The sequence below is a fragment of the Syngnathus acus genome, chromosome 9, assembly GCF_901709675.1.
Source record: "Syngnathus acus chromosome 9, fSynAcu1.2, whole genome shotgun sequence".
In the NCBI taxonomy this organism is placed as follows: Eukaryota; Metazoa; Chordata; class Actinopteri; order Syngnathiformes; family Syngnathidae; genus Syngnathus; species Syngnathus acus.
In genome coordinates this window covers 12,225,256-12,252,459 of record NC_051094.1, presented here as the reverse complement: position 1 = coordinate 12,252,459, position 27,204 = coordinate 12,225,256, and the positions used below count along the sequence as shown (strand labels likewise).

The window sequence follows — 27,204 nt, the reverse complement described above, 5'->3', positions numbered from 1 at the left end:
TGAATACGTCAGTTGATTGCAACGTGGTGTAGCAGACGCTTCACGAGATAATTTTCATATTTTTTTCCCCCTTGGTTTTACGATTCGCTTTTATTTGCGAACTACAAACCGGAAATGACCACTGTTCCTTTTTTGGTTTGCTATCTAGGATATATGCGCATCCACTCGTCTGAAAATTAAGGGGGAGGTTTGGATTTGCACGGATTCCCGTTCTTGAACATTTTTTTCCCAGCAGGACTAGTCCCAATAACTTTTTAGAATCTACTGTCTTCTGTTTTCACGCGAGGAAATAACACAAACAACAATTAATTTGATAAACTTTGGTCTTTTTCCCCCTGGAGGTGAGAAGACTGCGATTTATCGCGAGTGAAGACGCTGAGATCAATGGACGACCGAATTACTAAAGTTTGCCAGCATTGTTTGTGTTAGCAGCGTTTTAAAGAATACCAGTGGAAATAAAATCCTGGCTGTATCCCACGATACATCTATCAGCTCAAATCCGTTTCATCCTCCGGAAGTTTTGTTCCGCTTTTCCCCCCTGGTCTTTAGTCTGGCACGCACGCGATTTTCCCTGGCCAAGTTTGGGAAAATATGCGCGAGCTTGTTAGCTAAACTTCCACAGTTGCGACCAAAGTGAGAGTTTCAGCTTCCACTCATTACGTGTGGATATTCTCCATTTTTGGAGGTACTTTTTCTCCCTCCAATCTGGGCTAAGGAGTGTTCTTATCAGATTTATCAGACGCTGGCTGGCCCGCCAGTAAGGTGAGCTCTCCTTTTCTTATTCTCCAAACACGTTTTTATTGTATGTTGACGTGCTGTGGGGTTAGCATTGTTCTCCCGCTGCAATTTGAGATCTTACAGATAAGGGAATTTTCTTCACAAGGAATGCACTAATGAATTATTTCCTTATAGCCTGGACACTTCTTTTTTTTAGCTCTTTCAATAATTTTATGCATTTATATACGTAAACACTTTAGTACTACAGATTTGTATAAGTTTCCTGACATACCTTGTGTCATTGTTAACACATTGCAAAGAAATGCTACAAAGTGACCATAATCAATACATTAGTTATCTGAAATAGAGTAAAAGGGCCTTTGTCATAATATAGTGACTGTGCAACGAAATCAGGGTGCATCTCTTAGTTTGTGTTGATCCCCAGAAAAAAGAAAAAAAAAAACTATCCCAAGACAATAGTAACATGTCTAAATAGCCACGAGACACAATGTTATTAGCATTTCTAAATTCATCTATCCAGTACCTATAAGTCAATAAATTCAGTTGCTGCTATGCTGTTTTTCCAGCTACATTGTATCATTTTAATGTGCTTCAGTTGTTTGTCTTCCTTGTTGTTTTTGTATTTATTTTTGCTTTGATTAGGTTGTCTTAGGTCACGTATCCGTAATGAATTCCGTCCATACTAAAAACATTGTAAGGTTTTGTTAGTCAGTCACCAAAATTGTTACACAATCAGTTCCCTGACGTGGTGACAGATGTGACAGATGTGTAGTGACGTTGGTTGACTCCTTTTATTTCACACCACATTTTCCCATAAAACTTTGTGACACATATAATCGAATCACTCCTATTTTTAAGATTTTGATGGTATGATGTAATTTTCTGTCATGTTTTTAAATGTTAGTGTACTTAGTCAATATTGCACTTGTGTGATTTGAATAGATGTTGCAGTATCTGTCTGAAAAATCGCTATTCAATTGTTCAACTTCAGCCTGACCACTTGTCCACTTTTTCACTGACTACCTATTGATAACGTTTTTATTTTTAACTTTCCATATAGAAATCCAAACATCTTATGCTCTAGGCTCACAGTGAAAGGAATTTGGGATGTAAATGTGAACCAAATGGCAATGTGTCAAGCAGCTTGACACTGATTGTTTTTACATTGAAGTGTCATCTCATGGAATGCTGACGATAAACCATATCTGCATTGCGAGTCTGTCGGGGAAGCTTTTGTTTTTGCACAAGTCAAGTGTATATCTTTGCTTTCGTAAAATGGTATGATACTCTGTCGCTCAACTTAAAGAGTAGAGATAACTCAGAAAAGGAATTAGGGAGTTGAATTTTTTTATGATTTATGGATGACAATGAACACCAATTATGGTGTAGGCCTTGTTGTTTATGTGACTTTTAGCTTTGTCAAATAAATCCTTTCTGTTGTTTTAATTTCATGATCTGTTAAAAAGAAACCTTTCTTTAGGACTTTGTAAAAAAGAAAAATCCAATCTTTTTGTGTGTGAAAACGTTTATTAGCAGTATATCTGTGGTCACTCGAAATTGTTTGGCTTTAGAGGCCAATATATTTTTTATTTTGTTTTTGCTATTGCAATTTAACAGATGTCAATCATTAGCAGGTTTTGGCTTTCAAGAAAAATAGATGTTTTGTTTTGTCAATGCAATTGAATTGGCGTCAATTATTCTCAGATTTTCTGTGTGGCCAGGCCCTGTCCTTATCTCTTATGAAATGTGGAGGTCCACTCTACTGTGCTGTACTTTATTGAAGTGATTTGAGGGGAAGTAAAATTTCAAAGTCAAAGTCTGCTTTATTTGAATTTTACTGAGGTTCATCTAATACAAACCTGTATCAGGTATCATGAAGATGAAAATTATTTCTACACTGGCTACATTTTTCATTTCACTTTTTTTGTGTCTTTTCCAGCCAGCTGATACTCAATTAACAAAATATACATAATTTGTTTAAGTGTATGAAAGTTAAAAAGCAAATTCCATGAACCAAAACTCTCTCACTGGGTACACATTGCTTTGGCAAGGGTTTGCTAATTTTGGACTTAAATTGGTTAATAATTCAGACGGGTGTTGGCAAAACCAAGTTGGAGAGTCTACGCTGAGTGTGTATGCATAGTAAAACACACTTTAGTTTGACTCCTGCTCTCATGGAGACTGAGAATGACAGAGCTTTGTGTCATCCTTTGGACAAGCGACTTCCTCCTTCTCACTGCTTGGTCGCTGTGGTGCCAAGGGAACAGGGACCATGCGGCCTTGCCGCAGAAGCACTTTTTTGGAACCATCCCAAAGAGTGAGTCACATCTTACGTAGCCGCAATGACCAAGCTTCTTCATCACCCTTGGTTCCCTATGGGCCAGCTCAGCTGCTGGAAGAGTGAAGTGTTCTCGGAAAGTGAAATGAATTGCTGTAGGGGGAAACAGAGTGCCTTTTTGGGAGATAAACATTCATTGGTGATTAACACTCAAAAGAAACCGCATCAGAACATTGCTCTGGGTAGACAAATAAAACCGATTAGGGTTTTGACTCACATGTGACATTATTTGTTGTTTTCCTGTTAGCTTACTGATATACTTACCGCTGGGGATGCTCCGATCGATCGGTGACTAATCATCGTCGGCCGCTGATCGTGATTTTGGATCACTACAAAAGTGCATTAGAAAATTGCAAATCACACATAATGTTGATCCTTTCAACTGTGAGACAATGTACACGTTAGTATTTTAGTCGTGCTGTGCTGACTGTGTGCACCAGAACACAGGCTGACGAACGTGTATTAGCCACAACACTGATAGGCCAGCGGACCCAGGCATTGACAATTCTGGTTCGCTAATACATCTATCAATGAAACGCCAAAGCGGCAAAAAAAATCTGTATAAAACCACACTGTCTTGCGATTCTATTTTTGCGGGATGTCAAACCTAAATGTCTATTAGATTTGGATTAATCGTGCAGCCTTAATAGAAATGTAACCTTTTTTTTATTCAGATTATTTAATTGGAAAAAGAACTCATACAGATGAATTGATGATTCAAGAAACACTTGGTAATTGGACCTCTAAATTTAAAGTTTACACAAAGCCACATGATCTGTATCGGCCATCCATTCATGGACGATGGTATCAGCGGTATAAAACCCTGCCCGGAACCTCCCTGCTCACAGCAAAATTATTTGAATATTTTTTTAAACAAAGAACTTTTGTTCCAGCTCTCTTGCTGTTGTTGGACATCCCCGCAAATTGTATCTGTGTGTTTGTTGTTGTTGTTTTTTTGCAAGTCAGTGTAGGGGAGCAAATTGTCATTGAGGCTCTTGGTGTTGGACCAAAACAAATGTTAGGTATAGATCTTGAAGTGTGGAAATGATGTCTCTCTACACCGGTGTCACATGACACGCTGTAGTTTTTGTTCTTTAACAGATTCCTCAAGGGGGTAGGGGCAAGTGTTAATCTTGAGGCCAGATGCTAGGGGTGATGCTGATGCAAGCAGATGTGCTGTGTAGGGGTTCAGTCACAGTGCTCCATTTTGCAGGACATAGTTGGTAAAATGTCTTGAGAAAACACGATGACAAACTTCATGAATTATATTCTGTGGTATCAAAGGTTTTGAAAATAAAACATTTAGCCATCAAACTGCCAAGATGTTTGGCCTGTGCACGACTGACTGACTGCATTTCTCATCAGTGTTTATGAAGAATAAGGCCGTAGAGTTTTAGTACATCCCTGAACTTTGTACCCATCCGAGTTTTTTTCTCTACGTTCCACGGTCTTATTTTTTGTCATACTGTCCTCTATTACTCTTTGCTCCCTGCTGAGTTGTAGTTTTTAAGACACTCGGAATGTTCACACATTTGTGCTCCTGTTTTTCCGCAGTTTAAATCTACAAATGACCTGCTGCTGATGCCCAAAGTTCTGACTGGAGTTCCTGTCGCAGAAAAGCCACCAATGTAGCTCCCCTCAACAGGATGCTGATGAGGCCAAGTGTACTTGTCTTTCTGGCTTTCTTTGCCCAGGTTTTAAGGACACAGTGCCGCCCCCCGCCATTCTGATGAAGTAGGTTTGTGGGATAACCCCACACACACGCATACATACACACACTTTGATGTTTGTATTTTTCGACCGTGATTGAAGTAAATCCCTACGATTTCTAATGTGATTGAAAGCATCATGAAGCTGAATTGACTCATTTTCACATTAAAATCGAACGTTCTTGAATCATACCACACCAAAAGTATCAAGTTTAAGCACCTACACCTTAACGTGGACTAGGGTTGACCGCATATGGTTTTTCTATAACTGATGCCGATATTTAGAGGTCAAGGTCAACCAATAATTGATATGAGCTGACGATATTTTTGACTAATTGTTAGGGCCGATATCTCAGAGTTTTGTGCTTTATATACTATTTATTATATTTTCAAAATGAAGTGTAAAAGATCCAATCATTCACTATGTGTTGTGTTGTTAACGGATTGCTACTCGTTAGCAAGAATCACTCAATCAATCAATCAAAGATCGATAAATAACTTTGTCATGTTTCTCAGCCTTGTATGCAAAAGTGATTTCTCATATTGACTGTGATGGTTAGACAGGTTTAATAAGGAAATTAACTGTGACATCATCGGTCAAACATACCACTTTATGACGCTAATTAAGTCCACTTTTCCTCACGATACACAATAGATTCTTGAGATGAATTTTCATTCATGCGTATTCGTATAATAACGTATTCCAAACGTTTTGGTTTGGGGTCTTTCACTAAGGAAGTCGGCAACAGCAGCACTGCACCATTTATATGCCGCTGCCTGACTTTAAGTTGGCGCTACTAAACACAAATATCGCCGATGCCGATGAATTAAAAATAGCAATATCGGCCCCGATATATTGGCTGACCGATACATCGGTCTGATATGGACTATTTTTACACATTATTTCTGACAATGTTTAGTCCTGCCAATTGTAATGTTACGACTTTCTACGACGGATTCATTATCAACTCGGTCACTTCCATAAGAAGGGGAGAGACATGGTGAAACGAAACCCTCTAAATGTACCTTTTGGATAGGCGGCATGACCATAATAGACATGGTAGAATACTTGGGTGTTGACAACTCAAAGTCGGAAGTGGGAATCCGCAGAGAGATATGATCGGTTCAGCATTGTAATCAGAATAATGAATACATTTCTGAAGGTTGCATTTAAGCCAACGGTGGGACATGGTGAAGTAAATGAGTCCCATCTGTGGCTCAAGGGCAGCCCTCCCACAATTTCAGCTCCTGTTGTTCATAGTAAAGAAAGAAAAATCACTGAACGGATGAATTCACTGAAATTATTCATCATTTCTAAGAGGAAAATGGAAGAACAATGCTGTGCTATAATTAGAAATTAGGTTTTGGGGGAATGATTTTCTTCCAGGTGAGCTATAGCATAACTTCTATTTACGTGGGGAAGTGTGAGACACTCCTCAGTTCTTATTCACCAAATGGCTAGGTATTATCTATGCGCCTCTGTGCTTTTCCTGCTGCCCCCCCACTGACTTAAGCTTGGGAATGCTTCACTTTTCTCCACTTCCCTACTGGGTGACGGATGGCTTCAGCTGTCGACAAACAATCACAGCAGAAGCATTTGGTTTCATTCCTTTGTCTTGAGAAGGGAAACAAAATAGTTGCATGGAAATTAGTATCTCCTACCATAAGCATGTTTTTTTTTTTTATGAGTCTTGGGGCTTTATGTTGCGATGCTCACATTAGAAAAGGCTTTTCCCAATTTCAATTAAATACACCGATTACCTCCAGAGGGCCCACTTGTATGTTCAATGATTACAGATGATAAAAATGTGCTTAGGTTGAACATTATTATTGGTTGCAGTTGCTCTTTTTCACTTTTTTGCTGCTGTATTTAAACCAATGTTTTTTTTAATTTGTGCTGTTCAATGGATGCTTTGCAAGGAATGCTTCTTGAATGTAAGGTTTTATTCTTAATGGAAGTGAATGCTCATATTCTGCATGTACAATGGAACCTTGGTTCAAGAACGGCCAGTTTATGAACAAATATTATCCAATATATTATGAAATATTATTCAAGTAGGATTTTTTTCAACGCTGTGTCAAAGACAGGATCAGTCTGTCAATGCTGAAGGACACAGAGAGCAAGGGTCCTCACACCAGGAGACACCATTATTGAACCCACCTGAACTGCAGCTGTGAAAGGTTACCACTGCATCATCCTCATGCCAGAGAAAATAAGCGTGGAGATGGTGGAAGTCCTGAGAGTAGTGGAGCCAAGATTGTCCGTACACCTACCAGCACTTGCGTTGACTCCCCAGAATTCCATGTATGGAGTTGTATGGCGCCTGAAGAAGGAAATCCCCAACTCCCACATCCTATACATATCAGTATCGCAATCCGAAGTCCCTGGTTCACTACACACCAGAGCTGGAAAAAAACATTGGAGAGAATTGGACTTGTATTACATAGAAATCTGTAAGGGTTCATGTGACTTACATTTCTCCTGAAGCCCACATATGGGGTACTTCCCTCTGCCGTTTATCCGAAAAGAGGTGCTTTAAGCCGACCTCTGAGGGTTGTCTCGCAGTTATCCATAATTGAGGTGCCTGTTACATACTTGTATTCTGTCGTTGACTTGGCAGCAATGGTGACCGCACGACACAAAAGTCGTCACTCAAGTTATATTTGAACATTTTCTATAGTGGAGAGTGAGTTTGCTAACATATTTACTCCAATGGCTGTTTTTTTTGGTGTCCTTTCCTACATAAACAATGAAATAATGCTAATCTGCGTTTTCAAGCGAGCGCACTAAATCTTTTTACCTCCATCTTAGACACGACCCCAAAATGATGCCACATTGTTTACAAACTCTAAAGATGTCATTAAGAAGCGTTACATCTTTTGTGGTTCCATGAAGGTTCTGAGGCTTAAAACGGTTTAATTCTATTGACATTATTTTTAATGTAAGAGACAGAACAAGTTAGTGCTTTATCCAAGGTTCCACTGTACCTTTAAGACTTTTATTGACCAGTGAAAAACAATTTGTCTTATTTTAACGTTTCGTTGGTCCACTACTCACCACTGTCATGAGTAAAAGCAAAGTCATAGCAGAGTCTCAACAAGAGCTGCCAGCTACCTTGATTGAAGGAGAATCCTTAGCAAAATAAAATGTTGAACCAGTTTATTCACAACTATTTTGACTCCCGTGACTGTTGATAGCTTTGAAATTAGTACCGTAATTTTCGGACTATAAATCGCGGTTTTTTTTCATAGTTTGGGTGGGGGGGCGACTTATACTCAGGAGCGATTTATATACATATATATGGTTTTTTTTTCACTTTTTTGGGCATTTTATGGCTGGTGCGACTTATACTCCGGTGCGACTTATAGTCCGAAAATTACGGTAGTAAGATACTACTTATAGTCAGAGCAATAAAATGTTTTGCTGAAGTGATCCATTTCATTTTTGAGCTGCCCATTTGACTTTGTGGTGGGAAGCTAAATGTTGTTCAGTTTGTTTTAAATGATAATAGAAAAGCTTAAAGTTTAACTTTGCCATGCACAGAAATCCTCGTCGCTCCCAATTGTTAATCCATGCTAATTGTCATCAGCTAATTTAGCAGTGAAAGGGTCGCTCCACTGGAGAGCTTTCATGAAAAAGTTTTTATTAGAATTTTGGGGGATTTGCTAATGGCCATTGTGCTGCTATTCTTGTGCTCCTGCTGTCCTGGCCTTTGCTCTAATCAGTCCCTTCTAACTCATTGCCCGCCTTTTCAATCTCTTGTGGTGCTTAACAGAGTACCACTACAGAGCCCTGACCAGCCAGCAGATTTTGCTGCATTTAGCCATCACTTCAGTGCGCAGGAGGGAAATCCCAGAAGTCATTCAGGCAGCATATTGCTTCCTATCGCATAGCCAGAAGTGTGTCCAACGACTGGCGCCAACTCTTCCTTTCACACCAGTGAACTTTTTTTGGACCTCTCATTGTAAGCTTGTCAGCATGCTTACATCTTCACATAAATTCCTTCAAGGATTTCAGTTATTAGGCTGATTTTAAACGGTGTCAATCATTGTCTCACCAAATAGTTAGAAGAACAGTCCAGATCTTTAATCTAGTGTAATCCAATCATAGCGGCGGCAGGAGGCTTCACAGAGATCAAACATGCTCATATCCAAAATAAATGTTCACTAAGCTTCATACTTGACTTAGGGCGAAGAGTTGAAAGCAAATTCCTGTTGCGTTTTGAGTTCATGAAATTTCCACGAGCCTTTTTTCTTTTTTTTTAGTTAGGTGCGTTTGTGTTACACTCAATGCTGTTGTCCCTCAAGCACAAGTGTTCTGGACTGTGGGCTACAATAAAACAACACCTTTTTTTTTTACAACTTTTCTGGGCGTTTTATGATGTCTGCTGCCAGATTAACAGATGGTATGTTGACACCGTTTTATCAGTGGCATCTCCGTTTAGAGGGCAGTAACAGAAACACATCGAATGGCCCTCACACAAAGCAGAAGAGTTTGCTTATGCTTTGGAAGGCATGCACGTTGGATCACAATAAATGTCTGCTTTGGACTCTTTGGTTGTGTTTCTGAGGAGAAAGTTGATCCTACCCCCTGGCCCCTTTTCCTGCTGGGATTAAGGGCCTGTCAGACATATGCGATCCAGGAAATACCTTTACTAGGCCCAAGCGCAGTCACCATAGCAACTGCTAGTAGAACCTGCCACTGCAGGCCTTCACTTGTGCGCACTCATGTGTACATGCTAACTCTTTTGGGTTTCCTGGCTACTATTGTGAGGAGGGCTTTGTTGGATGGTGGGAGGTGTTGTTGTTCTACTTTAATATGTGCTTGTTGTTGTGATGAGGTATGTTTTTAATTACTTTCTTACCTAGCTACTAGTCTTTTGTTGTTTTCTGACAAAGTACACGTTTGGTATCATGCAAAGGACTACAAGGTGCCTAAACAAACAACACCATTGTGACTGTGTGTCAACATAATTCGGTTACTCCCTCCCTCCTGGGCTATGTAGTAATTTAGAACAAGGGGGGCTCAGGTGTCCTGCTCTGTGACGCCTTCCCTGCTCTTCATTCCTGTAATTGAATTTCACCTTCCTTTCCCTAGTGGCTCCTCGCCTGTATGCCGATCGAGCCCCATTTAGGAGGCAATTTAATTTGGGGAAGAGGCACCGCGGGCCTGGTGCCAGAAGGAAATCGGGGAAGGTCTTTTCAAGTGTCTCTTGGTTATTGCTGTATGATTAAAGTACATTTTTCAAATGGACGACCTCATTTTTGCGTGGTGTCTGACTGATTCAGGAAGTCACCATCAATTGTATTGATTCTGTGGATTTGGAGGAGTTTTTTGCCTGATGCTGGATATTTCTTTCTTTTATTGTTTACTTTTGGAAATGATAACATAAGATGAACTGCTCAATCAAATACCATTTCCTGTCATTACATTTAGTTGCCTTGGAAACGCAAGCGGAGCTTTTCACCCTCTATCTTGGGGATCGTCTGGACTTAAGTTGCTTCACCAAGGACTCCCTCCATGCTGTCAACTGGACCAAAGACCATGTGGTCGTAGTGGATGGAGAACACACACACATACGCAACGGCCAGCTGGAGATTGAGACAGTGGAGCTGGCGGACTCTGGCATCTACGCATGCATGACCTTGGGCAACCACAGTGTCTTTTTCAACGTCACAGGTATAGCCATGAAACAGCCACCAGAAATAGTCATGCAGTCATTGTCAGTGCACTAAAATGCCCAAAACAAAATACTTCTATTCAAACAGTTGACACCCTGGCCTCGTCTGAGGATGATGATGAGGATGAAGAATCTTCTTCGGAGGAAGCAAAATTATTAGGCAGTCAAAAACTACTTCGTGAGTTGCCTGAATTCTGTTTACCTTACTAGTGCTGCTGTATTGGCTAATCATTTTTACACATAGGAATTCACACGTTGAAGAACTTTCTTGAGGGTTCAACGTTCAAAGATTGTGTGCGCTCGTTCGTGTGTGTTAGTGTAAGAAAGTCACTCTGACATGTACGTTTGAGACTCATTCAAAGCTTTATCTGTCATTTTAAGAATACAATTCAAAAATTTATCAGCTTTCAAAATGTTTGCGTATTGTGACCTTTGTTTTATTTTATTCAAAGTATTGATTACCCGTGTTTCTCTATTTCCTTGTTGTAGCAATGGCTCCACAGTGGGCTCACCCAGAAAAAATGGAGAAAAAGCTCCATGCTGTCCCTGCCAGCAAGACTGTCAGATTCCGCTGTCAGGCCAGTGGCAACCCAACACCTACACTAAAATGGTACAAGAATGGAAAGGAGTTCAAGAAAGACCATCGAATTGGAGGTTTTAAGGTCAGAATTGTTTTTCCAAGGCTATTGATCATCATCATCATCATCATTTGATCTTCTACAATTTATAAGTCTAACCTCCTTTGACATGTCGTTACATGTTCTGGAAGTTCAAACAGGGGTCCTCCTCACAGGACATCAGTAACTCAGTCGTATGTATTTTGATCGTTCTAATGTACATAGTAACTCAGTGACCCGGATCCCACTCCACACAGAGCAAACACAGAGCACATCCTTTATCCAAGCAAGCTGAATTCATAATTGTTTCACTGTTGGTCAAGTGGGAGTTTGCACTATTCAAGATAAGACAACTGTCTCCAATTTCCGATTGAAGCAACTGCCAGATATTTTCTGAATTTCTTTTGTGATAGCGCCATATTATCAGTATTTAGATCACAAAGGGTCAAGTAAATGTTGAACTCAACATTTAAAAGGTTTTTGAAATTAAGTCATTTACTTTTTCACACATGAAGTTTGTTTTTAAATGGCGCTTTAGTTATTGTCCCGTAATTACCTGGGCAGTATTCATGATCCAGTAGCATCTGCATATTTTTCCATTTACACATTTAGAGAAAAGGAATTACACTCGCCTCCTCTTCCTTCCCCTTAATGTCTGCTATTTCTAATAAAGAATGATATCGGCTGGTTTAGCCTATATCTAAGTCGAAGTCTTCTTCCTTCCCAGCTGGGACACATTTAGGAATTTCCTCTCAGCTGCCTGTTCCTTGCCTCTTTGCCCAGCCTACAACAACCAGGCAGCACAACTTGCCATCTGGCTGCTGCTTTTTCTTTCTTTTTTTTAATAATGCTGCAAAGTTCCACATTGGTGGTTCAGGATGTCTCTCATCTCATCTCACTCACGCTTGCTTTTATTGCCAGACTCCTATTGTTCATATTCTGTATGTTGTGTGCTTTGAGACGTGCTGGAAGAAGAAAATAATATGGACCACATGTATGAAGTCAAGCACGACACATCTGGCAGCAGGCAGCTGGATTCCCTCTTGTGTTGGCTAAATGAGGGAAAACGCATGGCTCAGTCTCTGTACGATGCATGTTTGATGTTGCCATTGCCTTGGAGGTCTGTTAGCTAATCACGCAGTCCTGGTCTTGGCAGATTTATGAAAGAAAAATGATTGCTCGAAATGAAGCAGGATCCAAAAAAACATTCTTGTTTCGTCTAATTGGCTTAGTTGTAAACAAATACACAGCCACAGGCAAAATGTATGATATAAGTAGCGGTATTTACGTGTTTTCCTTGTGATGCACCGAGACTCAAAACAATTCATGTAATCTTACAATCGTACATCTTGGGAAGTACTGTTTTTATAGTATTTCATGAACTTCCTGAAGATTTTCACTATTCTCTTGACTGGCTTTCCTATAATTTTTTTTATGGATTCTTGATAGAACTGGAAAGCCTAAAACATTAGTTGATTACATTGCTGTGGATGAAACTCTTTTCTCCAATGCCTAGGTTCGTGACCATGTTTGGACCATCATCATGGAATCTGTGGTGCCCTCAGACAAGGGAAACTATACCTGTGTGGTGGAAAACCAATATGGGAAGCATCAATCCACACCTACCAGCTGGATGTTGTCGGTAGGAGATGTTTCTAAAAATGATTTACAACAGAGTTTCTTCCTTTTTCAAGGGTGTAGATTTTTTTCAACTAGAACCTAACAATACATTGACAGGGCTAAATGTTGCACTGTTGCGCTCAAGCTTTATTCTTTGGTGGACTGGCACAAAAGTTAGTTGCACTATTTTCTACCACATCACATTGAATGTATCGATTCACGCGATTTGATAGATTCTGCTATCTTACTTTTTCGTTTTGTAGGTGTATAGTCTTAAGAATATTGAACATTCACATTGAAATGTTGAATAATACATTTTTAACTTGGCTCGTTTGAAAATTAAACAGTACAATAAACATGGGATTTATTAACAAAAAAATCATCAAGCAAATACACTGAACAAAAATATAAATGCAAAATGAGAGTACGTACATCTCCACATCTTTACATGGTTTTATGTTTTGGCTGTGTTGCAGAGCGCTCTCCACACAGGCCCATCCTGCAGGCTGGTCTGCCCGCTAACCGCACCGCAGTGGTGGGCAGTGATGTAGAGTTTGAGTGCAAGGTCTTTAGCGACCCTCAGCCTCACATCCAGTGGTTAAAGCACATCGAGGTCAACGGGAGTCGCGTCGGTGCAGACGGCTTACCGTATGTCCGTATCCTCAAGGTAGGAGCTCACTCTGATTGACTTTCCTTCGATCTCTCACACTACTGTTTTAATTTTGCTGCAGCAGGTAAATGTGTAAAAGGATCAAGCCTATTGAATTGTCCAAAAGTGATCTTGATGAAATACCTCCAAAACATGCGAGTTCTGTGTTTGAGCTGCACATGACATTGTTTTACTTCCAGCATTCTGGGGTCAATAGTTCGGATGCTCAGTTGCTGACCCTCTCCAATGTGACTGAGGAGGACAGTGGACAATATATATGTAAAGTGTCCAATTATATAGGAGAGGCCAATCAGTCGGCCTGGCTGACTGTCACCAGATTTGAGCCCACAGGTAAACATCACGCAGCTGTACAGGACTACACAGAGGAGACACTTCCAAGACCACCTGGATAAATTAGGGCCGTACAACAGGAGACACCCTCAGCTGTTTCTCTCCTCCCACCCTCCCTCCATTTCCTCACACCCGCTCTCCTGCCTCAGTGCTCCTGACTGTAAATGACGCTATGGAAAATTCCCAGCAGAACAGTTGAAAGTGTTTAGTCTCAGGTTTACATTGGACCTATTTTCAATACTCACTCCTTCCTCTGCCTCTACCTACAGCCCCTTTGCCATCTTTCACGAATTGTGCTCCCTTGCCCTTTGACATGCTCACACTCTCTTCACTCTCTGTGTGTGGACTCCCTTTGGTTTTTTTCCTCTTTCACAAACGTCTAGTTGCTTGTCTACTGTTCACTGTCCACAGACAGGAATGTGTGCCCCAGTGTGAGTGTGATCTGTTCTGCTGTGGAGTTTTCCATGTTGCCCATCTTGTGCATGGGGAGATGAAAGTGAGGTATTCAACATGGTGATGGGTTGGGTTTAGGCAACCAGATTCAACCTAACTAGCTATTCCACTAACAGATTCTTGTCTTGGAGGGGGGGTTCTCCCTGACAGGTCCTTGACTGTGGCTTTAAGTCATCCCTTTTTGGGCAAATGGTGTTTGATGTAGGAGGAGGAAACTCTCCTCTGTTACTTTTCTCTTTCAGAATTCTTTACTCATGGTCCTTCTTTCTATTGGGCCTCTTGTTGGGTCTACTTCCTTTATTTTCTAGACCGCTGGCCTTAACACCACGGACAAGGAAATGGAAGTCCTGCAACTGAGAAATGTGTCTTTTGATGACGCTGGGGAGTATACCTGCTTGGCGGGAAATTCTATCGGGTTCTCTCATCACTCTGCATGGTTGACGGTGTTTGAAGGTATCAGTGGTTCTGCCTCGCTCTCCCCAAGTTCCCCTCCTTTTCCTTGACGTCAGTCTGTCTGTCTTCACATTTGTCAGAATTTGAATCAAAGGAAATTCTGTCAAAATGTGAGGGGGGACAAATGTAGTGCTTCATTTCCTTTCCCTCAGCATGGCTCCTTCCTTAACGTGCACCTCGCTGTGCTTACATGAGAATGCCAAACTACCTCAAACCTTGTCTGGGGGAAAAAACATGGACTAAAGATGCAAAAATTAATAACCATTTAAAAATCAGGCAGTAAATAAATGAAGAATTCTTTTTGCCTTTAGCCAGATTTATTTTTAAACGGGTAGTTTGGCATCTCTGTTCAGATTTCACTTTGACCTGTCTGAATCTTTAATAGATGTTTGCTTTTCTTTGACAAGCGCTTTAAATGACATGTATGCCTCGTGTCATTTCCTGCTGCGAGTCCTCCGGCCGGCTCGGATAATTGGCTCTCTGTACTTTGTGTGTCTCATTCCTCCGTGTCGGAATGGGCATTTGTCCAATTATCAAGCTGCTTGTCAGTCAGCCTCTTAACACAAGTGCAGCTCACTTGTGCAATGCTGGTGTTGGTGATGGGTGTAGCAGCACACTTGGTTTGAGATGCAAAGCACATCAGTAGTGCTATGTTAGACAAGATTCTTCTACACGCACACATGATTCTTATACACGCACACATGATTCTTATACACACATACACTTATTTAAGAATTTAAACTATGCAATATAATGATACGCAGTGCAGTGCCATCCCAAGCTAATGTGTGCCTCATTGTGGGTTACTGGGTGTGAATACATCTTTGATGCTCCTTTTTATTGAATGGGAGGATAAAAACAAGATCTCATTAAGTTTCAGTTCTAAATTTATTTCCTTTTAATTCCATGCTTATATTGGCTCTTTCATAAAGAATACCAATACACAACATGTTTCGTGAAAATTACACACGTAATTAATTACATGTGAGCCTATGCCTTGTGGCACTAGAACATTTAAAGTATGCATGTCCCTGTGTGTGCGTGCGTGTATTTGTGTGAAGCGTGCATGCATAGCCTAAGCATTGTGTGTGACAACCATGTTCTTGGCCTGGTTTTGGCCTCTCCCTCTTTAAATGTTAATTGGGTTATAATTGTGCTAAAATTCAAATGTTCTAATACTAAAACCTAAAAATTGAATATGCCTGTACCAGTGATGATAAAGTCCCATTTTCAGTGTTTTAGAGGAGTGGTGTCAAAGCGTCTGTTTTTAGACACAATAGCTTGATTGGATGTTTGTGTTTGTGGTGATGTGTGAAAGTGCTAATGAGCATGTTTCAACAATTAGGTACAGGTCATATTTAACAGTTGATGTTACTACTCCCCATGTATAGCCATGCCACACTATCCTCCGGCCAACCACACGTATCTGGAGGTTGTCATCTACTGTGTGGGCTTCTTCTTCATCGCTGTCATGATTGCCATCGTAATTATTGTGAAGATTCGCACCTCCTCCAAGAAGAGTGACTTCAACAGTCAGCTGGCTGTGCACAAGCTGGCTAAAAGCATCCCTCTGCGTAGACAGGTAACAGAAAGTAGATAGGGGGTTTGGAACATTTTTACCCTTTCCACTCCTTTCTCTCACAATATCCCTTTTGCTCATACCTGTATGAGTGTGTGTCTATGCTTTAAATCTACTAAAAGCATGCTTCCATAGATATTGTCAAGAGTCCAAGTTGTGTATCAGGTAGGTATCGTGTTTTTCTTGAACTAGTGGTACAAGTTAGTCAACTAGGTCTAAACAGCAAAATATTTGTTTTGTTTCCCACTGCTCTTGTCTAAATTAGTTTAGGCAGTCATCTGTGTGTGTTTCCCTATGAGGGGATTAATGTCAGGCTTCTTCATCTCAGGTGTCAGTGGACTCAAGTTCCTCCATCCACTCTGGTGTGATGTTGGTTCGACCATCTCGACTTTCCTCCAGCGGCTCTCCAATGTTGTCAGGGGTGTCTGAGTATGAACTGCCGCAAGATCCCCGTTGGGAGCTTCCTCGAGATCGGTATGTACAGAAGATGTCTTTTTCAGACTTAAAGATGCCATGCCATCAAAATCCACATTTTACCACTCTTATTTGGCATAATATGGGTCAACGTGAGTCTGTGACATGGCTAAAGGGCATTCGCTCTGTCACGACTGCCACTTGGTGGCAATGATATACACACGACGTCCTGAAGTTAAAAAAAAGATAAGAAATACAAGTTCATTTTTGATAAATCCTGCTAGCAATACCAGCACTGTACCAAAAAAAGAGCTTCCACAACAAATATACATTTGAGCCAACTACATAACTTGACATGAGTCAGACATTTAAAAGACAAAAACGAGCTCAAATCTATTAAACATGATAAAATAACACTATTTAAACGGAAAATGTGCTTACCCATGGTAGAAGAGCCAAAGTCCCGGAAATAATGTCCAAGCGTATCAGTCTGAACAAAAGCATGGCGGCCATTGTTTACAAGTAGCTCTCTATACACATGGTTGTTATCGCGTGAACTGTGAACTCAACTCTTCAGCAACGCATCCATTCCGCAGTCAGTGTGAATTAGGCGTTACCCTACAAGAAAGAAAAAAAAAAAAGAATACACGGCATTACATTTACTGAAAGTGCTATTAGACTAAAAACACAAGGCACCGACCACATGAATCAGTGGTGTGAAAGAAAATCGTACTGTTTAAACCTATCAGTGTATGGATGTAACTGCATGTAGCCTTCTTTTAAAATGTCTTTCTTGCAGACTTGTTCTCGGAAAGCCCCTGGGCGAAGGCTGCTTCGGTCAGGTGGTGATGGGAGAGGCACTGGGTCTTGACAAAGAGAAGCCAAGTCGTGTGACAAAGGTTGCAGTGAAAATGTTGAAGTGTAAGTAAGCCCTCTTTTACCACTTCGTATTATCTGTAACTGTCATCGGTTGGAATATATATCTCGGATTAGTGCAGCAGCCGCAGACCTCTGTGCCTGTTAGATCACTAACAGTAAACAACAGTTCAATTGACCGTGACGGGGATTGAACAAAAGAAGCATTCATTGTCTTGAATCAAAGCACGAGATGTGTAAGAGCTATGCTGCTTGTTTCAAAGAATGTCTTATTGTTTTCAAGAATATGGTCTAATTCCCCTTAATATCATCTGTTTGTGATGCCCTCCAGCTGATGCCACAGAGAAAGATTTGTCAGACCTGATTTCAGAGATGGAAATGATGAAGATTATTGGCAAACACAAGAACATCATCAATCTGCTGGGAGCCTGCACACAGGATGGTAAGAGCCCCCCACCGCCTCTCACAAGGAGTCATTGCTGTGCTGTGCTGGCAATGGAATGTGCTTTGATTAATAGTTGGCTCGTATCTATATTTATTTGCCTGAATGTCACTGGTGAGAATGCACACATTATAGACGTGCTTATTGACAAAATAGTTCTAATTGATATAATGAATCAGAAAGTGGTTTAAATCAACAGATATGATGGATATAAAGACAACAAATATTTCCAGTCATCATTTTGCCCATTTATCTGCAGGTCCTTTGTACGTGATTGTGGAGTTTGCGTCCAAGGGCAATTTGAGGGAGTTTTTGCATGCTAGACGCCCTCCAGGCATGGAGTACTGTTACAACCCAGACCAAGTTCCTGTCGAGAACATGTCCATCAAAGACCTGGTGTCTTGTGCCTATCAAGTGGCCCGAGGCATGGCGTACCTGGCTTCCAAAAAGGTAATATAAGCCCAACTTGATCAGTCTAAAGAAACAGCATTTATTCAAACCTCTTCATTATGTATGATAACCCCCCATTGGCATCACTATAGTGCATCCACAGAGATCTTGCTGCTCGTAATGTTTTGGTAACGGAAGACAATGTGATGAAAATAGCTGATTTTGGCTTGGCAAGAGACATACACCACATTGATTACTACAAGAAGACCACCAATGTAAGTAGTTTCATCAGTTTGGAGAAACACATTTGAATTTGATGAGCAAAAATAACTCAGGCACGTTTTTTCCCCACAGGGTCGTTTACCGGTCAAATGGATGGCTCCTGAAGCACTGTTTGATCGAATATATACACACCAAAGTGATGTGTGGGTATCATGTCGCTGTATTTTCTTTATTCTGTCCCACTGCAATATGGTGAAAACTCTTGAGTTCCTGTGCTTGTCTGCAGCTGGTCATTTGGCGTTCTACTTTGGGAAATCTTTACTCTGGGAGGCTCTCCATACCCCGGCGTCCCTGTGGAAGAGCTGTTTAAGCTGCTGAAGGAAGGTCACCGCATGGACAAACCCTCCACTTGCACCCAGGAGCTGTAAGGAAATTATGACTTCATCTGGCATTTTACCCTGGAATGTTTGCAACAGATCCAAAAACTGGAAAAGATTTGGGACCTTCACTGGTTGCCTGAGGTTATGTGTTGGTCTCTGTTAGTTTGGTAGTTCTAGTTTGTTACAAAGTCACTTAATCAGCGTGTACAACCGTTTTAGCGTAACCTATTAACCATTGCATTTTAGGTGGAAGGTGCAGATTGAGGAATTTATTACTATTTGCCCTTTGAGACACTTCATAATAGTGCACCCCAGAATCAAAATCTTAAGTCATCCTCCATTAAGAATTGGTCTGCCACCCAGCAAACAAATGAACAAACAACTGCTATTTTTTGTTGTTCTCTAGTGAGGGTGAGGTGTTGCTTAACTGCTCTACACATGTGAAAAGCCTTATTTGTGAAAAAATAAGTATTGATTTTCTTTACCAAACATGGGTCACATTTTGTCTCTATCACATTCAGATGTTTTTAGATATATACATGGCCCCAAAAGATGATATTTCATAAAAACGCTGACACGGCCCCTCCCGTGAATTCACTGCCATTCAAAAGATACTTAAATTTCCTTTGAGCAGATGTTATTACGGCAACTATTTACATACATGAGATTAACAGGCCAAGATCTAAAAATGGACTATTTAGGTGAGTCTCTCAACTCTGACAGGTACATGATGATGAGAGATTGCTGGCATGCTGTGCCCTCCCAGAGGCCAACTTTCAAGCAGCTTGTAGAGGACCTGGATCGTTGTCTTGCCATGACGTCCAACCAGGTCAGTCCTTTCCTCATCAAGGGTGAGAGCAGCAGCCATATGTGTCGTGGAAACAAAGGTTTTCATAGTGAGTCTTTCCCGCATACAGGAGTATTTAGAGCTGTCCGTGCCATTGGATCAATACTCCCCCAACTACCTTGACACCCGCAGCTCCACTTGCTCTTCTGGCGAGGACTCTGTCTTCTCCCACGATGCTGGTGCTGAGGAACCCTGCCTCCCAAAGCTCCCTCCCCATTCCAACGGAGCGGCCATCAAAAAACGCTGATACCTCATCACCAGTCAGACAAACATTGACATTTCTTCCACTCCCTGCCTCATGCGGTTGTGGACTCTTCTTCCCTAAAATTCCCAAAGATAAAGCTAAGGACCGCCGCTGCTTGGTGAGACAGGAGCTGAGAGACACCTCAGAGAACTTGTTGGATCTCAAGGACCGCAAAGCGCAGCTATTTCCCGATCCTGGTGGAACGATGTTTACCGGGGCACTTTCTATTATCAAGAGTGGAAGTTTGTCACGGTGTTGAAAATGGGTTTCCCATTCCTATGCAGGACAGGGCCTTTTTTATTCATTCAGTTCATCGGGATAACATTTTTGCTTTAAAGACTAAATACCAAGGAACTAGGACCATGGTACATTGCGCCATTCACTATGTCTTCTTGTAAATACTGCCAGAAAAATATAAATATGAATATATATGTATGTATATACCGTGTGTGTATGTATATATATATATATGCATACATACATACATACTTAGACTATACTCTTATTTTTATCACTGTAATAGATTTTACTTTTGTAAAGTGATTGATTGACCCATTCTTGAGTATAGTCCACAGGGGAGATATCACATGACTATTTTTCCCCCCCAGAATTGATTGCCCTCATTTTATATTGTACCCATCAATACAAAATAGAGTATTTTTTTTATTTCTTTAACATGCTTTTCAATATTACATCATGCATATCAGTGTACCAGTGATATTTGCAGGTGCTCCATTCCACACCCAGATGAATATCAGTGTAACTGATTGTGTACGTGAGTAAACTGAATTTTATACATCTTGCCCAACTGTCAACATGTAGTTCCTGCTTACAAAAGCCACCCTACTTAGCTTCAGTAAATGTCATGCACTTCCTCTGTGCATGTATGTTGTGTAATTCATTTTACTGTATAAGCTTTAACCATGATGTTCATCTTCTGCCAAATAACTTCTGATGATGAGATGTGGAACACTCATCCTCATAAATGGATAACATGAAATAAAATGCTTTTTTTTTTTAAGAAAAAGAAATACAAAAGCTGTTCAAGAATGAGCTGAAGTGTGTGTGTGTGTGTGTGTGTGTGTGTGTGTGTGTGTGTGTGTGTGTGTGTGTGTGTGTGTGTGTGTGTGTGTGTGTGTGTGTGTGTGTGTGTGTGTGTGTGTGTGTGTGTGTGTGTGTGTGTGTGTGTGTGTGTGTGTGTGTGTGGTGTGTGTGTGTGTGTGTGTGTGTGTGTGGTGTGTGTGTGTGTGTGTGTGTGTGTGTGTGTGTGTGTGTGTGTGTGTGTGTGTGTGTGTGTGTGTGTGTGTGTGTGTGTGTGTGTGTGTGTGTGTGTGTGTGTGTGTGTGTGTGTGTGTATACAATCACGCACACAGAATAGTTTCAATTCCCCTCGAGTTGCTGATTAGATTTGATAATGTGCTGCTGACATCAGCAGATGTGTGGGATCCATGGCCATGGTACGCAGTAAACATGATTTATGGTCATGTGAATGGCTTGACAAGTGTTAGAGCTACACCTCCTTCCATCAACCACACCAACCTTGATGCTTGTATCACTGGTCTGGCTTCCTGCCATAGACTGATGCATTACCTGGCTTGCAATCTCCATGCAGCCAGTTGTAGCAAGCCACACCATGCGGGCAGCAATTAACCTTTTTTAAAAGCCAGCTCTTGAGAGTTGGGGTCAGTGCAGATGGCCCTTGATGTGTGATATGTTTTAGCAGATGAGGCTAACACTTGGATCTTGAAGACAATTATGTTACAGTACATGGTGGCTACCAGTGGATGCTATAGGAGTCAGACAAACACATGACCTCATTGTTTTGGGGGTGAAATGTTTTCCACGCCTGGAAACAGGGAGCAATAAAAGTCCCCTGTGCGTTTTGTGGTTGAGGTGATTCTGAAGGGCTCCATATAAGAATAGCAACAACAAGAGAAATCTTGCTTTATGAGCTGCTAATGGTGCACAGGGGCTATTTGGCAAAGGGTGTTATCACTTTGGACAGATGGCACAGGAAGAATTTTTATTGTCAAATATCATCCAGCACAGCAACAGTTAAACTGTCAAGTCAGTTGACGATCGTCATCCATGTACTTTGTATATTGATTTTTGGGGGGGAAACATTTTGGAAAGTGTGACTGTTTGAGGTCTCAGTGAAAGACTAAAAAGGCTATGATAGAGGCAAGATCTTGACTCATAATTTGCTTAGCAACCAAATTTAAATCTTATTTTTAGTGTGTACTACATCTTATGCCAGTTCAAGTTCATAATGTGATTTTAAACGAAGCATGAATCTCCTAGAATGGTCATCACTTACCATCCTTTTTTACCCCCTCAGGTTTGGGAATCGGCTCCTATCCATTGAGGCCTGAAGGCTTTGATTCATGCCAGGTTTGCCTTACGTGTTCATTTTAGAAGAAATTACCCGTCACTGGTGATGAATAACATTTCAACTCTCCGTCACCTCTACATAAGAAACACTTGATTAATCAGAATGTGTGTGTGCGTGCGTGGGGGTGAATCAGTGGAACAGAACTTACACACAAACAGGTAAAAATACAAGTCCCCATTTTGTCATGCTTCAAATCAAGCAAAATTAATGTCTCAAATGCAGTTTTTTTTTTAAATGCCAACCAAAGACAACTCTTGTTCGAGAGCTCAAGCCTATGCTCAGTTGCTGGCATGCTGAATGGAGCAGGAATTTTGATGCTTTGTTGACACACTTCAGTACTTAAGACTTCTCCACTGTGTGAAGGGCTAGTAGCCCCAGTCCCATGGGACTTTGCACTTTACCATAGAAATAATTTCAAATATTGAAAACATTAAGATTAAATATATCCATTTATAGAGGGGGTGATTAAACCATGGATGTCAAACTCAAGGCCTGGGGGCCCAGATACGGCCCGCCACATCTTTTTATGTGTTCCGCAAAGACAAATTGTGCATCAAATTTAAGTCAATGCTAAAATTACAATCACCTTTAAAAAAAATAGAGATATAGCAATTTTTATTACCATTCATATTTTTAAAACATTTGAACAGTTTTTATTAGTCTCTGTTTACATATCTATATGTATATAGTATATAATATGAGGCATTCATTCATTTATTTGGGTTGACAATTATAATGGCTATTCAAAGGAAACTGACTACGATACGGCCCGTGACAGAATGAGTTTGACACCGCTGGAGTAAACAAACATGCATTAGATGAACGTTTGAAGTCATGATATGGTAAAAGGCCTTTCTAATTAATCTCTTTTAGAGAGAGAGAGGGAGCCCTGAGTAAGGTGCAATGGTGACGTCAACCCATTGCGCACCTTCTTCTCCAAATGAAACCATTATTCTTGCGACAGAGGACAAATCGTTAAGCAAAAGGGATAGAGAGTAGAGTGGCAGCAGCATACAAATTGAACCCATGAATATCATCCTGGCAAACATCCATGTGCAAAGTGAAGTGTATATTTGTGTCTACATGTCTCCTTCCTTGGCTATGTTAAACTTTGGGTGTACGTAAATCCTGCAGTGTCACAATGATCTGCATTAATTGTTTAATTCATAAAAATAAACTATCTTCTATTTGTTTACCCTGACATATATAGTTGTATTTTTTTTTCCTCTTCTAATTGGCAGCCAAATTAGTAGCCACGTTTTGAGTGTGGCCTCTGCAACACATTCATTGATGAGTAAATATTTTAACCTGCCCAACAAGTGGCGGACGCCCAATGTGTTTTTATATCGATTGGGGATCGAGGAGAAAGGTTTCTACTATTTGTTGGGCAGGTTTACAGCCCAACAAGTGGTAGAAGACCAATGAGGGGCTCAAACCCACAACACTGAGATTAAATGGCTCATGCTCGACCAATTGAGCTGACTGGGCTCCTTTGGTTGCGACTTTTTCATTTTATAGGGTATGGCACATTAACACTCAAACTTGTCCAACAAGTGGCAGATGCCCAATGTGGGACTCGAACCCTTGACCCTGAGATTAAAAGTCTCATGTTCTACCGACTGAGCTAACCAGGCTCTTTCGTATGAGTTTTTGTTTCAATTCTTTTTTTTTTTTTTAAATAGGGTATGGCAGATTCAACATTAAAACTTGTCTAACAAGTGGCAGACGCCCAATGTGGGGCTCGAACCCACGACCCTGAGATTAAGAGTCTCATGCTCTACCGACTGAGCTAACCGGGCTCCTAGTTTTAAGGCTTTGTTTCTTTTTTTTTTTTATATAGGGTATGGCAGATTAAACGGTAAAACCTGTCCAACAAGTGGCAGATGCCCAATGTGGGGCTCACACCCACAACCCTGAGATTAAGAGTTTCATGCTCTACCGACCGAATAAAAAAAAAAAAATCAGCATCCGCATTCGTCCTCTGAAAGACATTAATTAACAAGTGTGTGAAGTGTGCAAGTTCTAACATGAGGTGGTGGGTGGATCATAATAATTTTAGTGTAATTACAAAGTAAGCAGTCTTCTTGCTAGCACATGCCTCTGTAAATAAGGCTGGCTCTTTTGGAGAAGCTTTTCACTGTTCAGACTTTGTCTCATACCATGCAAATCTGGTGTTATTTTTAAATAATTTTTTTATGGTGTTTGGTGACACGGGTGTGGCCAGTGAAATGTGATGGGTTTGTTTCTTTGTCAGTGAGGATGGGTTAGTCAGTGGGAGTGAATTCTCCCCTTGCAAGATGTGTTGACGCCCTCACACCCAGGGAAAAAAAAACTTTGCTTCCAGGTACGGCTCCGTCTCATTCTCACTAGATCGACTTTCTTCAGCACGAGCCTACCTGAGACCCAGACACCTCCTCCAGGCTCTGACATATAATCTGAGCCTGTCAGGGCCTTTATTAAACAGCATCAATGGGTGTGTTGGGCCTTTCTCCACAGTCCCTACAGGCAGCACGATACCTGCAAAACATTCCTCCGACACATCCCTGTACAAGAGGCATATCGCCTGTCTTTTATGGCAGCTTTGCTTGAGGGTGGAGGTTAGGGGGGAGGGTTCCTCCTTTACATGCCCTTTCATTTATGAAAGTTATCCTTACCTGGAATCGTAAAACGGCTTCGTATTTCATCTACTGAAATTAGTCACCAACGATAGTGCTATTCACCTTCAATATCCCTGCTTTGCACACTTATTTTAGCTCAAACCTTGAAGGCTTTGTGCAGCTGATGACCTAGTGAGAGGGACTGAATCAAAGCTGCAGTTTCACTGCGCACATGACTCTAATCATACCACTCCTTCGAAAGTAATGTCTGTACTCTCATGAATTGAACTGCTTATAAACTGAGATTGGCAGACATAGCATTCAGTGGCTGAGCTATCATAAACTAGAAAGGAGCTGAAAGCAATTTGAAATAGTCACTTAGCAAAAAAAAAAGGCCTACAGATCAATTTTGCACGCTACCTGGTCCCCATTACTAACAGGTTGACCAATGCTTAAACCTTCCATTATGAATTGTATTTCCATATTTGCAATGCTCTAATGGGGCATTAGATGTAGATAAATTAAACACAAAGCTTTTGCCAAGCTATGCTTTTCAAGAGTCAAGACAAACAATTAGCTAATTGAATTTCATGGTCGTGTGAATGCATCATTTGCGCTAAAAAGGACGTTTGCTATGGGCTCATCTTCAGCTGGTGGCCTCATGAAGATAATGATTTAATGCTTCTGAATCACATTCATTTGTGTCCTTGTGCTTTTCTCTTCTGCACTCTTGTTACCATGCTGCAGTCAAGTATCCGAAAGAATCTACTGTACACTATGTGTGTGTGCGTGCGTATACATGTCTGAGGTCTTAACACCTCTGTGACTCGTGTCTGAAATGCATTGCCTGGAGCAGCTAGGAAAAAAAATTGGTGAAACATATTTAGGGTTTTTCTTGTTTTGATTTTCCTGTTTCCTGTGCAGCCAGTAGGCCAACCCATGATTGGAAACAAACAAAGAGTTCTCTTCAGGCTCCTTGGCCCATAGTCAGAATGGGATGTGGGCTCAACTTTGAGGACCACAGGACTGGCATTTAAGTGGGAAATTCCATTTTAACATGATCCTTATAATTAAGAACAATTCTTCCTGAGCTGACTTTAGATTCTTAAAAGTAGAACAAGACTAAAACTAGCTGTAGTGGAGGATGTTGACCACAACGTCATTTAATCCTACTAGTTGAAGTGCAACGAGAAAAGTTGAGCTCTTGGAATGTGTGGTAATTTGGAGTGGTACTGAATAACATTCAAGGCCTGTCTCGGTCTTCAGAAATGGATTTGTGTGAAAGTTTTTGTGCATTTTGATTTGCTGTAATATGCGATTCATATTTTGAGTCCAGGATCCGACCGGCATTGACTTGTAAAATCTTTTGGAAGAACAGCCGCACACTATCAAGTTCTGCAGCCATAGCAAGTGCCAAATCCAGGTCCAGAAAGTTAAACCCTGCCACAGTTTGGGTTTAGCCACAGGTGCCGGAAGTCTCCGTGGAAGGGATTTTACTTTCTGGACCAAAGTGTTATTTATAGTTAGAGTGAAGTTTGGGGATGGATATTTTGCGACAGTTTAGATACCTCTGCCTTCTCATAGAAGTAATTTTGGGCCTGCTAGCTGCTCTTTCATGCGCGGTTTTTCTCTTCCGTGCATTTATGCTGGCTCCCGGCAGAGGTGGAATTGGGTGGTGCTCGGCAAAGAGGAAATTCAGACATTGACATTCCTCGCTACACAAGACTTACACCCACTTTACACTATATTTGTTAAAAGACAAAATCAAGGTCCTTGAACCAACCGACAAAGGAAAATAAACCATAGCAATGGTTGTTTTCCAGGAAATAGTTTTCCCTAACTGCATGAGGCACCACCCATAATTTTGTAACTGCCTGACATTTGAATTCTTTCTCAGTGTCAAAGAACTGCATTACTGAGGTATGTCAGGCGTGGGGATAATTTCTGAACTACTTTGCAATAAGCCTTCCAATTATCATTCAACGATAACAAAGCAAAACACTCCTTAAGCAGTTTACTAATTAACACTTTCTGCGCTCAATTTTTTGCACCCTAGAAGGATAATATATTGATCACAAAAAAAGAAGTGTCACATCATGTAGACAAGAAATCGCCATGACAAGAAAAAGTACAAAAAAGTGGTGCATATAATAACTGCATGGATAATCCAAATTTGCTATAACAATGTAGGATAATACGCTGGACTATCTCA

At 40.9% G+C, this 27,204-nt stretch overlaps 1 protein-coding gene and 2 non-coding genes across 3 annotated transcripts; 1 reads left to right on the top strand and 2 right to left on the bottom strand.

Annotated features, from left to right (window-relative positions):
- Window positions 1-153: 153 nt before the first annotated feature.
- On the top strand, window positions 154-21,003 carry fgfr1a (fibroblast growth factor receptor 1a). Its single transcript, XM_037257835.1, is given in 19 exon segments — window positions 154-762; window positions 4,631-4,809; window positions 10,221-10,465; window positions 10,555-10,644; window positions 10,956-11,128; window positions 12,600-12,698; window positions 12,701-12,725; window positions 13,180-13,370; window positions 14,465-14,609; window positions 16,001-16,191; window positions 16,517-16,662; window positions 17,402-17,523; window positions 17,810-17,920; window positions 18,180-18,370; window positions 18,463-18,585; window positions 18,665-18,735; window positions 18,819-18,956; window positions 19,636-19,741; window positions 19,830-21,003. Coding segments are annotated over 17 exon segments (2,139 nt in total). The 5' UTR covers window positions 154-762; window positions 4,631-4,809; window positions 10,221-10,425; the 3' UTR covers window positions 20,007-21,003.
- A 2,953-nt stretch (window positions 21,004-23,956) lies between these two features.
- trnak-uuu lies at window positions 23,957-24,029 on the bottom strand. Its single transcript has one exon. It is a non-coding gene; the product is annotated as a tRNA-Lys (tRNA).
- A 92-nt stretch (window positions 24,030-24,121) lies between these two features.
- On the bottom strand, window positions 24,122-24,194 carry trnak-cuu. The gene has a single exon. It is a non-coding gene; the product is annotated as a tRNA-Lys (tRNA).
- Between the last annotated feature and the right edge of the window lie 3,010 nt (window positions 24,195-27,204).